A 14,325-nucleotide genomic window follows, 5' to 3' on the forward strand; every position below is an offset into this window, starting at 1 on the left:
CGCCTTCCTTGCACCGTGTGGTAAGATGCTGGAGCCTGACTCTGTACCCAGGCAGCTCAGAGGCAGCCAGAGATAAGAGAGGAATGAGAAGCGGGGGTGGGGGGGTGGGGGGGTGGGGGGGTGGGGGGGTGGGGGGTGGGGGGGTGGGGGGGTGGGGTGGGGGGCTTCATATCCCACTAGTGGAAAGTACCTCCCAGGAAGCATCCCCACGGTGCAGCCTATCCCGAAAGATGGCACTCCAGGCTACCGGGAAGAGATGGGTATCTGTCAATCATCGCATCCTAGTAGGTACTCCGTGAACTGGTACCATTTGAGAGGGCCAAGGCCTTAAAGATGTAGCATCTGGATTTGGAGTCAGTCATCGATGAAGCCCCAGGTCCACTGTGGAGCTGCGTGAGCCGGGGGCTCCCCACGGAGATCTCGGGGGCGTGGCGGGGGCGTGGCGGGGGCGTGGCGGGGGCGTGGCGTGGCGGGGGCGTGGCGGGGGCGTGGCTAGGGGGTGCTGGTTCTGGGGATGGGGAGAGAAGTCAGGCAGGGAGGGAGAACTGCTTCCACCTTCCACCGCAGCCGCTGCCTCAGCAGCTGGTCCATTGCGCCTGCCGCTTCAGGCCGCCCTACAGTCCACCACCAGCTAGCTTAGCACAACTCTGGTGAAGAGACTGAAAGAACGGGTATTTTCCTGTGCCTTATTCTCTCTGCTCTGAAAAGAAGATCCAAGCATTTTTAATTATAAGAGGGTGGGGGCTTCCTTCAATAAACCGAAGCCATGTACGTGGGTTTGCAAAGAATCCTTCCCTTCTCTGAATCAGGCTGAAAGGTTAAGGTGGAGGGCACGGGAAGGCAGTCAGGATGTCGTGTACAAGGCTGCACTGACAGTCACAAGGACCCAAAGAACTCAGGCATCCTGTTTCCAATCCCCCGAGCATATGTGGGAGCTTCAAGATATGCCACGCGTATGTGTGAGGAGATAAAGGTGGAAAAGGAACGAATTGTTTATTCATGTCCTACCCACTCGCTCTGCCCTCTCCCCATGCCAGCCCTAACTGGGATTTCTTGTCCTGGGCACTCCAGGCACAAGAGCCCACACAGATAACAGCATCAGACACTGCTATCATCCAAAGCTTGGGATGGCGGACAGAGTAAGGAATCCCAGAATTGCACTGCACTGCCTGCCGGAGAGACTTTGCCCTTTGCCCCGTGATGAGGTGTTATGATGGGCTGGAGAGCCAAGCAGCAGGGCCTCTGTGGTAAGCAGTTTCATGGGTTGAAGGCTTTAAGATTAAAAAAAAAAAAAAAAAAAGAGGCCTTGGAGAAGAAATCTAGCCTCAGGCAATGCTAACTTCTGCCTCAGTTTCTGGCCTGCCAGCCTGTTCCACAGATTGTGGACCTGCTAGTCCATATAATCTAGACAGCTACATGCTTAAAATAAAGCAAAAAGCTGTGTGTGTTGATATGCATACACAGACACATACATGTACGGTATAGAAACACACGGCTATTTAAAAGTAGATGATTGTAAATGCCTGCTGGGTTTTTGTTTTTCCTCTCTGATTTTTCTGTTCCGAGACGGTGACCTTGACCTTCTGGGATTGCGGGCACTGGACCTCCGGGTCTAGTTTTGGTTCCATTGCTTTGGCTAGCCAACAGATCTGCCCCCATCGAATTGACAAGACCTCTGAGGCCTGTACCTGGGCTGCTGACTCCCCTTTGACCTTGGATTTGTCTGGCCTTGGTCTTTTATGGCAGGGCCACTAATATCTAGAAACGTGTTTTTAAGTCGTCGTGCCAGGGTAGAAAGGGTGTGGGGAAACCGTAGGCCGTTCTGTGGCCACTGTCTAGAGGTCGGCTGTGAGTAAACCGAAACCCATAGACCGAATCTGGCCCATTGCTCTATCATGGCAATACAATTTTATTAGAACACAACATCTGCTTCCTGCCACCGAATGGCAGAACTTAACAGTTGGGACAGAGAGGGCATGATCTTTGATGTCTGCACAAAGGAGACATTCTGGGGTTGATCTCCTAGACCCAACCCTCAGCTGGAATACCTTGGCTCACTGGGCAGGGGCACAGGAAGAGAAGTTTGGTGCAAGACCCTATGGTCCTGAAATCAAACAGGCTAAGTCCCGGGAGCACAGAGACAGTGACCCTCGTAGTTTGGAAACCCAAGATGTCCGGGAGGTTGCTGAAGCTGGCTAGAAGGGCCCATGATTTAAGAAACCCTAGGTTGGGGAAAGCTGGTCCCCTACCTCTCTGCCTAGCTGGGCAAAGAAGTCTTGCAGGGACACCAGGCCCCAAAAGAGTCTTGGCTCATCCTTGGCTTTGGGATATCAAAGCCATTGCCACCAGAGCTAGAACTGCTCTGATTGGTCAGATCTGAGGACTGGTGAGCAGACAGGGTACTGGCAGGAACAGTACCCAGGTAAGAGATGTTCCCTCAGGTGCCAAACCAGGCCACTGCAAGCAGTTCACAAGCGTTTGCAAGGTGGCATCTGAGCCTTCCCTGACCTGCCAAGAGTGACAGGGCTTTGTTCTGCACCACATCGAGGCAGGTAACTGGTGCGGCTGTGGCTGATCTGCCTGCTGTGCCCAGCCCCCAATCTCTGGGAAGCCCAGCTGCAACCCTGCAGTCTTGGATATCCAACTATAAGGGACTATGGGTGAGGTACGGGTGAGGGAGGGAGGACCACGTTTGCTTTGCTTGCTCAGAGCAGACCTGGGGCAAACATGTGGAGTCAATAGACAGGAAATGACAAGGGAAATAGCCCTGCCAGACCATCTTCTGGAAGAACAGGGACAAGAAATGACTTAGCAATTGTCACCTCTTTATTTACAGCTTGGAGAATCCATGCAAGGAGGCATTATAAACCAAGGCGCAACAACACCCCTTCCCTTGATGCTCCCACATTTCAAGGAGGAGCTACAGCCCTCCAAGGAATTATTCAAGACTCCAAAAGTACAAAGATAAAAGGGTCCAGGTCTTGGAGCCCTACCTGGTGTCCTCTAAAATGTCATTTTATTTTTTATTTTATATGCATTGATGTTTTGTCTGCATGTATGTCTGAGTGAGGGTGTCAGATGTTTAAGTTATAGACAGCTGTGAAACCACGTGGGTGCTGGGAATCAAACATGGGTCCCCTGAAGAGCATTCAGTGCTCTTAACCACTGAGCCATCTCTTAAGCCCCACTAGTGGCCTCTAAGCAGAGCCAACAGTCCAGGAAGCAGGCCTTTGGATGGTGGAGTTTGTCCTTGCTGCTAAGTTGCTCGGAAACAGACCTCAGAGTTGCAAGAGTACTGAACTGTCCAAATGCACACACACACACACACACACACACACACACACACACACACACACAACCAGCATCTGTCTTCCATCTGTATCCTGGACCTGCGACACCCCATCACACCCAAAAGCAACCCGGAGATTGTGTTAGAAGCCAGATGCTGGGAGTGGGGAAGATGGCAGCCCTGTGACTGTGCATCAGTAGGTGTAGGACCCACATTCCTGGTACCTAGGGCTCCTGGTCCTTTGCTTTCTAAACATATTTCTTGCAGGTTATGTAGATGGTGCTTATTGGCACCTGCAGAGATAGCCTAGGAAAGGCTGAAGGAGGCTCTGGGACACCCAGCTGATGCCTTTGCCATGGATCGGTCCCAGACCACCTGCTCTTCCTTGAGACTTGGAAACCTCACTCCCTGTAGTATAAACCCCTTGCTCTGCATGCAGCCAGCTTGCTCTGACTTCCTGTTTTCTGTGTCCACACAATTGCCGTGGCCTGTAAGCACGCACTCACTATGGTCTGTGAGCATGAAGGCTGTCATGGAGGGCCAGAATTAATGTAGTTCAGACCCCAGAACCCTCAAAAGGGAGCCTCAGCTCTTGGCCTCTCAAGACTCCACTTTTCTGGCACCCACAGTTCCCGGTTCCTCAGTTTCTAAACCTGCTCCTTGTAGGTTCCACAGATGCTAGCTGTAAGGCAGCTGCAGAGGGAGTATGGGGAAGACCTAAGGGGTTTGGGGAAGGACTCCCATGCAGCTTCTCAGCAGAAGGGGTGTGGCCTTGGAATTTGACCTCCCCAAGGAGCTGGCAAAGCTGTCATTTTCTTTGAAGTTTGCATCTCAGGTCATAGGGCCCTCAGTCCCTTTCTACCAGCCGTGAGAACCACCCTCATATCACCAGACAAGGCCAGTCTGGGGACAATGGGGGTCTGTCAGAGTGTTCCTGAGGCTTCAGCTCAGGTGTCCGTCTAGGCAGCTGTTAGCCTCCTCTTGCCCTATTCCGTTCTCCACCAGGGTCCGTCCCCTTTTACATTCACAAACCTGTTCCTGCCTAGCCACAAGTTCTTCTATCCCTTCCTCCGCCTGGGTATCTAAATGCTTCTCCAGCACAGTGACTTTGTTTTGTGACATACACTCTAGGTTTTGTTGTTGTTGATGATTTTTTTGTTAGTTTGGTTTTTGTTTTGTTTTGTTTTGTTTTGTTTTGAGGCAGGGTCTCTCTACATAGCCCTGGCTGTCCTAGAACTCTCTATGTAGAACAGCCTGGCTTTGAACTCACAGAGATTCACCTACTTCTACCTCCCGAGTGCTGGGATTCATGCACTTTGGAGAAACCATCCTGAACTGTGCCTGGTGGTGCACGCCTTTAATCCCAACACAGGAAAGGCAGAGGCAGGTGGATCTCTGTGAGCTCCGGGCCAAGCCAAGCTGCCTTACATTAGCGGTTTCAGATCAGCTAGGGCTGTACAGTGAGACATCATTTAAAAAAAAAAATCCTTGGCTATATGATGGATCACTGTGGAAGAGAAGGCCTGTTGAAGTTTGTGAGCTGGCACTCTCGGTAGGGTGTGTGTGTGTGTGTGTGTGTGTGTGTGTGTGTGTGTGTGTGTGTGTGTGAGAGAGAGAGAGAGAGAGAGAGAGAGAGAGAGAGAGAGAGGGAGGGAGGGAGAGAGACTGCACTAAGCGCCTGGTAAGAACCAAGACCCAGGCATTTACATTTCGAAGATGAAAAGTCAAGGCAAAGAGACTTTAAGTGACTTCCCTAAGGTTGGCAAGGTGTGAGAGGAGGAACAGGCTGTTTACTGCAGTAATTGAGAAGACAGGGGACCAATGTTCTCAGCCGTGGCCACCAAGGCAGCTTCCCGAGGAGCTTTGGAGACCTTGAAGCCCAGACCAGTTAGCATGTAGCTCAGTAGTAGAGCACTTGCCTGGGCCGCGCAAGGCCCTGGTACTATGAAAAGGAAAATAAGTCTGTATTAGCACTTGATCCTTCCAGCTCCTGCCCCCCTCCCCATTCCCAGGCCTATCAGACCCAACTTGGAAAGAAGAACAAGCCTATTTGATTTCTTCTAGATCTTTCTTGGTGCCTAAACCCTGGACCAGACTGGTTACCCCAAAGCAGTAAACAGCCCTGGCATCCCATGGATATGGTCCAGGCTGGGGAGGGCTTGGCCTGCGAAGGCTTTTTGTCCTTTGCAAAAGTTGACCAGGCGGGAGATGCCGGGTGCAGGGATCTAAAGGGTTCTCCTGAAGCCAGATGTGCTGAAACATGTTCCGAGAGGTGGTGGTGGTAAAGGTGGGCTGTCGTCATGGTTCTAGCCTGCAGGGGTGCTTCACACCGTACCCCAGTCTCAGAGTTTCCAAGGGGCATTGGTGCTGATGTGGAAGGATGGAGTCTGGGGGGCGGGAGGGGGGATCATTAAACAGTACGTCCAGCGAGCACATGGGGATGCATGTATGCCTTTCCAGTGGAGTAGAAACTGAGGACAGCTCAGGAGGGAGTGACCGGTGGCCCAGGACTGGATGATCAGGGCTACAGGCACAGGAGGAAAGTTACTGTTTCCCCTATTCATGACTTCAATTAGCACCTGTCACATGGTAAGACCCAGCCACCAGGATCTTCCTTCACCTGAAAAAAGGGTGCCCTGTGTAGAGGCTCAGACAAAGAAGTGGAGAAAGGAGGAAACGGGATGGGATCAAGCCCAGGACCCTGTGCAGGTTAGGCAAACAGCTTACTTTGTTTTGCTTGAGATACAGTCGTCTCCTGTAGTCTGACCTCACACTTATGATCGGAAGAAGCCCAGTCCAGGCAAGGTTCATGCATTCTAAGGAAGCACAGTACAAACTTAGCCACATCCCCAGCTCTAATGTTTTGTTTTGTTTTGTTTTTTCTTTTTCTTTTTTTCGGAGCTGGGGACCGAACCCAGGACCTTGCGCTTGCTAGGCAAGTGCTCTACCACTGAGCTAAATCCCCAACCCCAATGTTTTGTTTTTAAGGAAGATACACCTGCCGAATTATGCCGACCCATGCCTATAATTCCAGCATTTGGAAGACCGAGGCAGGAGGATTGTCTGAGTTGCCAGCTTGGCCAAAGAGTAAGACTCGGTCCATCAAAAAGACGTAAGTCTCTCTTGGGAAAGGCTGAAGACAGTCAAGCTGTCTCTGCTGCCAGAACTGGAGGACCATGGATGACGTGGGACCCTGCACGACGATCATGCACCTCGGGTGCGCGTCAGTGATCTCTTACCACGGTCTCTGTGGAAATTCAGTAAAAATACACGTGGTGCTTGGCGTTAGCCTGGAACACAGCATTCCAGATGCACGCCTGTCAGGTGTCCCCTCTCTTTCCAACCCTTTCCAGTCAAGGGAGCCTTCTTGATTTCACAAATTGAAACTGTTGCAGTGCTGGCGTAGAGCAGAAGAGGGTGCGCTCCACACAGCCACCGAGTTTAGCAGGATCCCTTAGCTGAGCCGGGTCCTGGCTGGGGACCGGCCCCGCCCCGTCCCTGGCTGCGGTCTGCAAGCGGGCGGGCGCAGGCGCACTGCTCTCAGCCAAGCGGCCTTCCTGCTTTGGGGGTGAGGGAATTGGGCCTGCACCTACAGCCTCAACCATTGATTCCCCACTCAGCCTCAAGTTGAGCTAGTTACTAACACGCCCTGTTTGTCCTAAACCTCCTTGGCTCAGACCCCGGGCCGGTGGGGAGGCACCACTAGGGCGCTAGATGTTGATGAAAGATCCCTCGTCCCCGTTGGCTGTCTCAGGTTCCACGCAGCGCCCCTTCCTTCGAGTGACCCTGCGGTTCCGGTGGAATTTGGCATAGCAGCGCAGCCCTGAGTGGAAGAAGGCAAGGGAGTCAGAACTGAGGGTGACTGTCCCCTCCCTTCTCCTCCAGCCTTCTCAGGCTTCTCATCCTACAGCTCCTACACACACCGAATCTGAAAAGACTTAAGAAACTGGGACAGGTCTGTACAGCATCCCAACAGTTACACACAACCTCATAAATTTAGAAAAAAAGTTGAGCATGGTGGCCCACTCTTTAATCCCAGCATTTGGGAGGCCCCAGAGGCAACCGGATCTCTGACTGAGGCCAGCCTGGTGTACAGAGTGAGTTCCAGGACAGCCAGGGTTACACGGAGAAACCCTGTCTTGGGGAAAAACAACAAACAAACAAAAACAAAACAGAAGGCATCCATAGCAGCAAACAAAAGACCCTGTCTCTAGCAACGTAGAAGGCAGGGGCTGACACCTAGGATTGCCCTCGACTCAACACATGGGCCAGGCTCATCGACACTCAAATACAAGCACATACATAGATCACACACAAACACTTCAAACTCACACTACACAAGCACGCCATACGCGCAAACACAAGAAGTCTCTCTCGAACACCCTAATTAACTTAAGTGTGGCCCTGCTGATGCCAGTGGGTGGGTATCCCGCCCATGGCTCTGTTTATCAGGGCTGTGTGAATTATTATTACCTGAGGTGTGAATAGATGTTTTTTCATTTAAGATCATAGTAGGCCCCACCCTCCTGATAACAGGAAAGGAGCCATCTCTGTGGCCCAAGAAACCTCTGCATTTCAGGGTTGGAGTGACTGGGGGTGAGAGGACACCTCTGCTTCAAGATCCACGTATGTCATCGGCTGCAGGGGGTGGGGGGTAAGAGGGGCTGCTGGGAAGTTTGTGATTGGAAGCCTAGAGTGTGTTTTGAGACAAGGTCTCACGTAACCTAGGCTGGCCTCCCACTTGCTATGTAGCTGAGGATGACCTTGGCCTCCTGATCCTCTGGTCTCCACAGCCAAAGCCCTGGGATCACAGGTGTGCTACACTGAGCTTAGTTTTATGTGGTGCTGGGTGAGTGACCCAAGGCTCTTCGTAACTAAGCAAGCACTCTGCCAGCTCAGCCAGATTCCCAGCCCCATGGCCCAGCACTTGGTCAAAGTGACACCGGAGGACCAGTTGCAGGAGCAGGAGTGTTAGGTGGCTACAGAAGCCCTTAGGAACTTCCAGGCTCTGCCGGCCAGGCCTGCTCTGGTCCCTTGAAGGTCCTTTCTGTGTGGCACCTGGATAAACTCCCTTACTCTCTGGCCATGTTTAATGAGGTATCCAAGCCCCATAGCTTACATTCTCCCCTTTGTCCCTGGAACCTGAGTGTCCAGGAAGAAGCAGGGGGTGGAACCAATCAATTTAAGGGGTCACGATTAGGCCCTGGATGTGGACACCTTGAGGACCTCTAGAAAGCAGTGTGAGCGGCTTGCCGTCTGAGGCCCACAGGGGAGGCTTTCCTCCTCAGAGCCTCCCACGGCCCCCTTACCAGGCCAACACGGAGGACTCAACGGCTCACCTGTACACTGCGAACTTGCCTGTGCTCTCACCACAGGCGACGGTGGCGTCTTATATCTCCTCACTCTGGTCTGTCTCTACCCTCTCTAATCTCCCAGCCTGTCCCCTGTCCTCCACCGTCCCCAGTCCTGCAATCAGAGATAACTTTTTTTGTGGGGAACACAGGGTCTCATGCATTCCAGGCTGTCCACCTGTGAATGGAGTTGAGATCCCAATCGCCCCTTAATCTCTCAAGTGCTTAGATTGTGCCCACACCCAATTTCCACTGGCAATGGAGCCCAGGGCCTAGTGTACGCAAGGTAACCTAAACAGAACTTCATCTTCAGCCACAGAGCTAGACCATGCGGCTTCCCTGCGTACATGTGGGCCTGACTTCCAATCACCAATCAAACAAAATCTAAACAAGGGCAACACGGTGTGGTTCTTCTGGAAACTTCTCTCATCCTTCTCCAGGGGTCGGAGCCAGACCAGGCCAGGCCGTTCCTGCCCAAGGTCCCTGCCTTCACCTTCTGCCTCCTATTAAATCCCCTTCTGCCCATTTTTCAACCTCCATCACCCAACTCTTTCTGACCTTCCTGAGGGCTCCACCTAACATCCTGTGAGACTACCAGGGGGAAGCAGCCTTTACAGACCCACGACTTTTCAAGGACCTTGTCTTTCTCTTTTTCTCTTTGGGGGTGGGTGTAGGGTGGTTGGGATGGATGGACAAGGCCCTGTATAGCCCAAGCTATAGAGAATGGGTGAAACTCCGTAGGTGGCTGAGGATGAGCTTGAAGCCATGAGTCTCCCATCTGGGTGCTGAGATCACAGGCCTGTGCCGCTGTGCCTGGCTCCAGGGACAGCTTATCTATGGATTTGTTTTCTTGTTATCTCGTTTCACAGGAACGGACCTCAGGAATGGAGAAGGCACGGGCTCTTTTGTGGCTGGGAACTAGACTTGGAATGTGACTCAGGTTCTCACAGCAGCTGGGAGAGGATTTTGCCCTCAGAGCCCGGAAGGAAGGTTGGATTCCGATGGCCTGTCCATTCTGATACCTTGTAATTTAAAAGGGTGATTATTTCTCAGAGCTGTGTGCCGAAATAAACACTGTATAAATAAATAAAGATCGTATGGAAACAAGGGAAGCCTGTGACAGTGACAACCCCATTCACGACGGCCACCTTGGCCTTTATTGAATCTCAGTGATGGGAACCAGGTGCTCACGATACTGTGGCTACTTTAGTGTACGTAGGTCTGAAGATTCTCTGAAGATAAAATTAAAATTATTTTTCCACCTTATCCCTTCATCTTTCTCTATTTAAATTTTTTTCTTTAAGATCTGTTTTGGGGGCTGGAGAGATGGCTCAGCGGGTAAGAGCAGTGACTGCTCTTCCAAAGGTCCTGAGTTCAAATCCCAGCAGCCACATGGTGGCTCACGACCATCTATAATGGGATCTGATGCCACTCTCCTGGTGTGCATGAAGACAGCGACTGTGTACTAATAACATAAAAGAAAAAATAAATTAAAAAATATTTTAAAAAAAGATTTATTTTGAAGTCAGCCAGTGATGGCACACACCTTTAATCCTAGCACTCAGGAAGTAGAGGGAGAAGGATCTCTGTGAGTTCAAGACTAGCCTTGTCTACAAAGCAACTCCCAGACCAGCCTGGGCTGTTACACCATGAAACCCTGTCTGAAACAAACAAACAGGATTTGTTTTGAGTCTGCTTGTTTTGTCTGCTTGTATGTCTATGTTGTATGTGTACCAACATGCATGTGTGGTGTCTGAAGGTCAGAAGAGGTCACTAGCTCCCCTGGAACTGGAGTGTTGGATAGTAGTCAGCTGCCATAGTGCTGTGGGGAACTGAACCCAGGTCCTCTGCAACAGCACCCAGTGCTCTTGACCACTGAGCCACCTCTCCAGACCGTCTCTGGCTCTGCCTTTCATACAGGTAGGGGATTGAACTCAAGCTCGACCACTGGGCTACACCTTCACAACTTAGGCATTTATTTAGAGACTGTGTCTCACTCTGTAGACCAGGCTGGTCTTGAGCTCACAGAGATCCACCTGCCTCTGCCTCCTGAGAAACTTTATCTCCAAAAAAAATTTCTTTTCCTGAAGCAGAGTTATGCTGAGTTGCAGAGGCAGGCCTCAGACTCCTGATCCTCCTGCCTCAGCCTCTCAAACAGCTGGGCTTATAGGTCGATGGCATCACTGTGCGCTCTCTCTCTCTCTCTCTCTCTCTCTCTCTCTCTCTCTTCTCTCTCTCCTCCCTCCTTATCCCCTTTCTTCCTTTTTTGGTTCATTTTCATTTATTTTTGTTTATTGATGTGCATTGATGCGGGGGCGGGGCTCTCACAAACTGCAGTCTACAGGTGAAGGTCAAAAGACAACTTCTGTTGGCTGTGTCCTTCCGCCTTTATATGGGTTCCAGCCATTGACTACGTCATCAGGCTGACAGGGCAGGCCCCTTTACATGCCGAACCAATTGCCAGCCCTGGTTTGTTTTTTCCAAGCCAGTTGTCACTGTGCACCCTAAGCTGGACTCAAACTTATAATGCCCCTGCCTCAGCCTCTCAAGTGCTGAGGGTTGCAAGTGTTGTACTGACATAGCCAATTTTTTCTCTTCTTTCAGCCGTGGGTGCTGGGAACCGAACTCCTATATTTTTGGTTGTGAGCCTAGCCTTTGATGGCTGAGCCATCTCTCCAGCCCAATTTTTTCTCTTCTTTTTCACTTTCCCTCTTCCCTCCTCTCCTCTCCTTCCCTCAATCCTCCTCAATCCTTTCTTTCTTCCTGTGATTAAATAAAAAAAAAAAAAACCCGAAGAGAAGAGGGAAGGAGGAAGAGCCAGCCATGGTGTCATAGACCTGTAATCCAGCTGCTTAAGAAGCTGAGGCAGCAGGATCATGACTTTGAGAACCGCCTAGCTCTGCCTTACAACATTTCCAGGAAAGAAAGAACTCAGTGTAAAGCAGGCACCAACAGCACACGTGGGCACTGGACACACACTTCCTTTTGAGGCGGTGCACAGGACCGTTGAACGAGTAGTCCAGTGAACCCCTTCCAGTGACTGTCGGGAAACCCACCCAGCTCCCGGCTCCCCACTATCTCACCTGGAACGCCTCCCATCTAGAACTCTACTGAGATGTGCGCCAGCCTTCTCAGGTTGGATCTTTTTTTTTAAAGAAATACGTTCCCGTCTCCTCCCTTCTCCCCGTCCTGATCCCGAGTGATCACGCCAGCTTGGATTTCAAGAGGTGAGAAATACAAATCTGAGAACCAGGGCCAGGGATGGAAGCACATGGAGCTGACAGATTGGAAGTCCCCAGCAGAGCTGTTTCTACCGGAGCCTTCAGCTCCCCGGGGCTTCTCTTACCCACTCCCTCTTCCCCGGCCCCTCCATCCAAGTCCACCCTCTGCCAGGAAACCCCGTGCCCCACTCGTTGCAGAGCTGGCTGGACAACAAAGGCTTCACGGTTCTGGGAGCAGAGTTGTGGGGGAGGACTCTCCCCTTCCCAGACTGACCTTCCGTGCACATGCAGTCATCGAAACATTTGTTGTTGAGGCCGCGGTTGTGGGGTGTGCAGAGATGTTCCCGGAGGTCACAGCAAGTTCCTGGCAACATAGTAAGCACGTGTGGTCAGCCAAGCCGAGCGGCTCCTCCCCGCCGCCCTACAGAGTCCCACTGGACAGGAGATCCATCATGTGTGTGGCAGGCCATGCCCTAGTAGACCATCTGGTGTGCAAGGCTCCAGGCCGGAACTGCTGCTGGATGTCATGGTTGAAGTCCCGAGAGGCAGGTGGCAGAGACCTGAGCCTCCCCAGATGGGCCACTTGATTGATCATGGGAGGATCAAAGGTGGTGTGGGTTTCACCTCCCAGGGATGAGGTTGTAATAGCTAGGGGTGCCAGAGGTAGAGTCAGCTGAGAGCTCCGAGGGGCCTCAGGGATCACCGACCAATAACATACTCTTGGACAGATGGGAAAACGGAAGCCTTGGGGGTGGGGGGTGGGTTCAGGGCAGATCTGGGCAGATCTGGGCAGAGCTGAGACATCTCTTTGCCAATTACAAAGCTAGCTTCCAAGTTCCGTCCTGTTGGCCTTAACTCGTGCCTTTTCTTCACACTTAGGGTGCAGTGCTGTGGGAAAGGACTGCCTGTCTAAGTTCTGTGTCTTCTGCAATGTTGAATGGCTACTATTTTGCAGAATGTCCTGCTGATGGGGTACCATGGAGATGGCCCCTTGGGTCTCCCCAGCCCTCGTCTCCCAAAGCACTCATTATTCAGTGACAAGAAGGGACATGAGTCACTGGTCTTCTGATGTGAGCAGTTGCAGGGACCACCTTGGCTCATGTCCCAACCATCCCTTCCTGAGGAGCTCCAGACAATGGCCAGCTAATGACCAGAGACCAGGGCTACACTCTACCCCGCATTGGGCTTCCCTGTCAGGCGAGGTTTTTCTTTACAGCCCCTGCTGAGCCAGCATGACATCAGACCCAAGGTTTCTCTGTCAACTTGTTTCCTCTCTTGCCTTTAATAAATACAGCCACCAATGCCCTAGGTAAGAACCCAAGACAGGGTCTGGCTGGAACTCTCTATGTACCCCAAGATGACCTGGAACTCTTGATCTTCCTGCCTCCACCTCCCAAGTGCTGTGATGACAGGCATTATCTCTCCACAGCTTCTAATTCTACCTCAGTCTGCTCTGACGTGGTCCTCCTGATCCCACAGGAGTCCAGACTCTAATCAAACAGCAGGCCCCTCGCACTTATCCTCTGGTAGGCTGAGCTGCTGAAGGTGCAATGGTGTCATGGAAACTGTCCCCAGAAAGCCAGTTGGTGCCACAGTGAGGGGACTCCTCGGAGGACAAGGTCAGGAACAGACCATCTGACTCAGGGCAGGATGGGATATGGGTAAGAGGCTTAGGAACCAAGTTGGCCCAGGCTGTGTGATCGATCTTGGTAAGGGCCTTAACCTCCCTGGAACAGACCATCTGACTCAGGGCAGGATGGGATATGGGTAAGAGGCTTAGGAACCAAGTTGGCCCAGGCTGTGTGATCGATCTTGGTAAGGGCCTTAACCTCCCTGGAACTTAACTCTCTCTCTCTCTCTCTCTCTCTCTCTCTCTCTCTCTCTCTCTCTCTCTCATCATTCTATGAGTCAGTGTATGGTAGTGTCTCTCAGGAAATTGGTAACTGCTGATAAGGACTCTCAGAAAACTGGTGGGTACTGTAGTTTCTCCTTCCTTCCTTTCTTTTAATTTTAAGATTTATTTTATGTATACGGGTACACTGTCACTGTCTTCATGCACACCAGAAGAGGGCATCGGATCCCATTACAGATGATTGTGAGCCACCATGTGGTTGCTGGGATTTGAACTCAGGACCTCTGGAAGAGCAGTCAGTGCTCTCAACCACTGAGCCATCTCTCCAGCCTGGTACTGTAGTTTCTAAGTATTGTAATAAAGGGGCATGACTCTCAGGCTTGTTCCCAAGCCCTGTCTCAATGACCTTGCCATCTTCCCCCACACCTGAGGACTCAAGGGTGGGTGTTGGGTACCACAGTACCTGGCAAGCAGTCCTGGTGATGGTCACACGGCTCTCCCTCAGCAGGTGATGTCTCGTTACCATCACTGGTAAAATGACTCCAGTGTTTCTCTGGGGACAAAGAAAATTTGCGATCAGGTTAGGCTCAAGACTTGGGTGTCATGGTGCCA

General features: G+C 51.7%; 1 protein-coding gene and 1 long non-coding RNA gene across 9 annotated transcripts in view; one reads left to right on the forward strand and one right to left on the reverse strand.

The window, feature by feature from the left end:
* The first annotated feature begins 171 nt into the window (after positions 1–171).
* LOC102551596 (uncharacterized) lies at positions 172–9,749 on the forward strand. Of its 7 annotated transcripts, none has more exons than XR_010066735.1 (4): positions 172–393; positions 810–1,247; positions 2,837–9,119; positions 9,510–9,749. It is a non-coding gene; the product is annotated as an uncharacterized LOC102551596 (long non-coding RNA). The 7 variants fall into 7 exon arrangements; XR_010066738.1 differs by lacking the exon at positions 172–393 and having other exon boundaries at positions 503–1,247; positions 2,837–8,696; positions 8,954–9,119; XR_010066736.1 differs by lacking the exon at positions 172–393 and having other exon boundaries at positions 503–1,247; positions 2,837–6,857; positions 7,044–9,119.
* The window catches only part of Draxin (dorsal inhibitory axon guidance protein), a 33,302-nt gene continuing 21,781 nt past the window's right edge, over positions 2,805–14,325 (reverse strand). For both annotated transcript variants that reach the window (XM_006239423.5, XM_039111355.2), the window contains exons 5-7: positions 14,177–14,266; positions 12,136–12,225; positions 2,805–7,112 (exon numbers count right to left, since the gene is read on the reverse strand). In XM_006239423.5, coding sequence (XP_006239485.1) covers positions 7,000–7,112; positions 12,136–12,225; positions 14,177–14,266 — 293 coding nt within the window. In that variant the 3' untranslated portion in view covers positions 2,805–6,999. The remainder of the gene's footprint in view (positions 7,113–12,135; positions 12,226–14,176; positions 14,267–14,325) is intronic.

Source organism: Rattus norvegicus, chromosome 5 (assembly GCF_036323735.1).
Source record: "Rattus norvegicus strain BN/NHsdMcwi chromosome 5, GRCr8, whole genome shotgun sequence".
NCBI classification, from domain to species: Eukaryota; Metazoa; Chordata; class Mammalia; order Rodentia; family Muridae; genus Rattus; species Rattus norvegicus.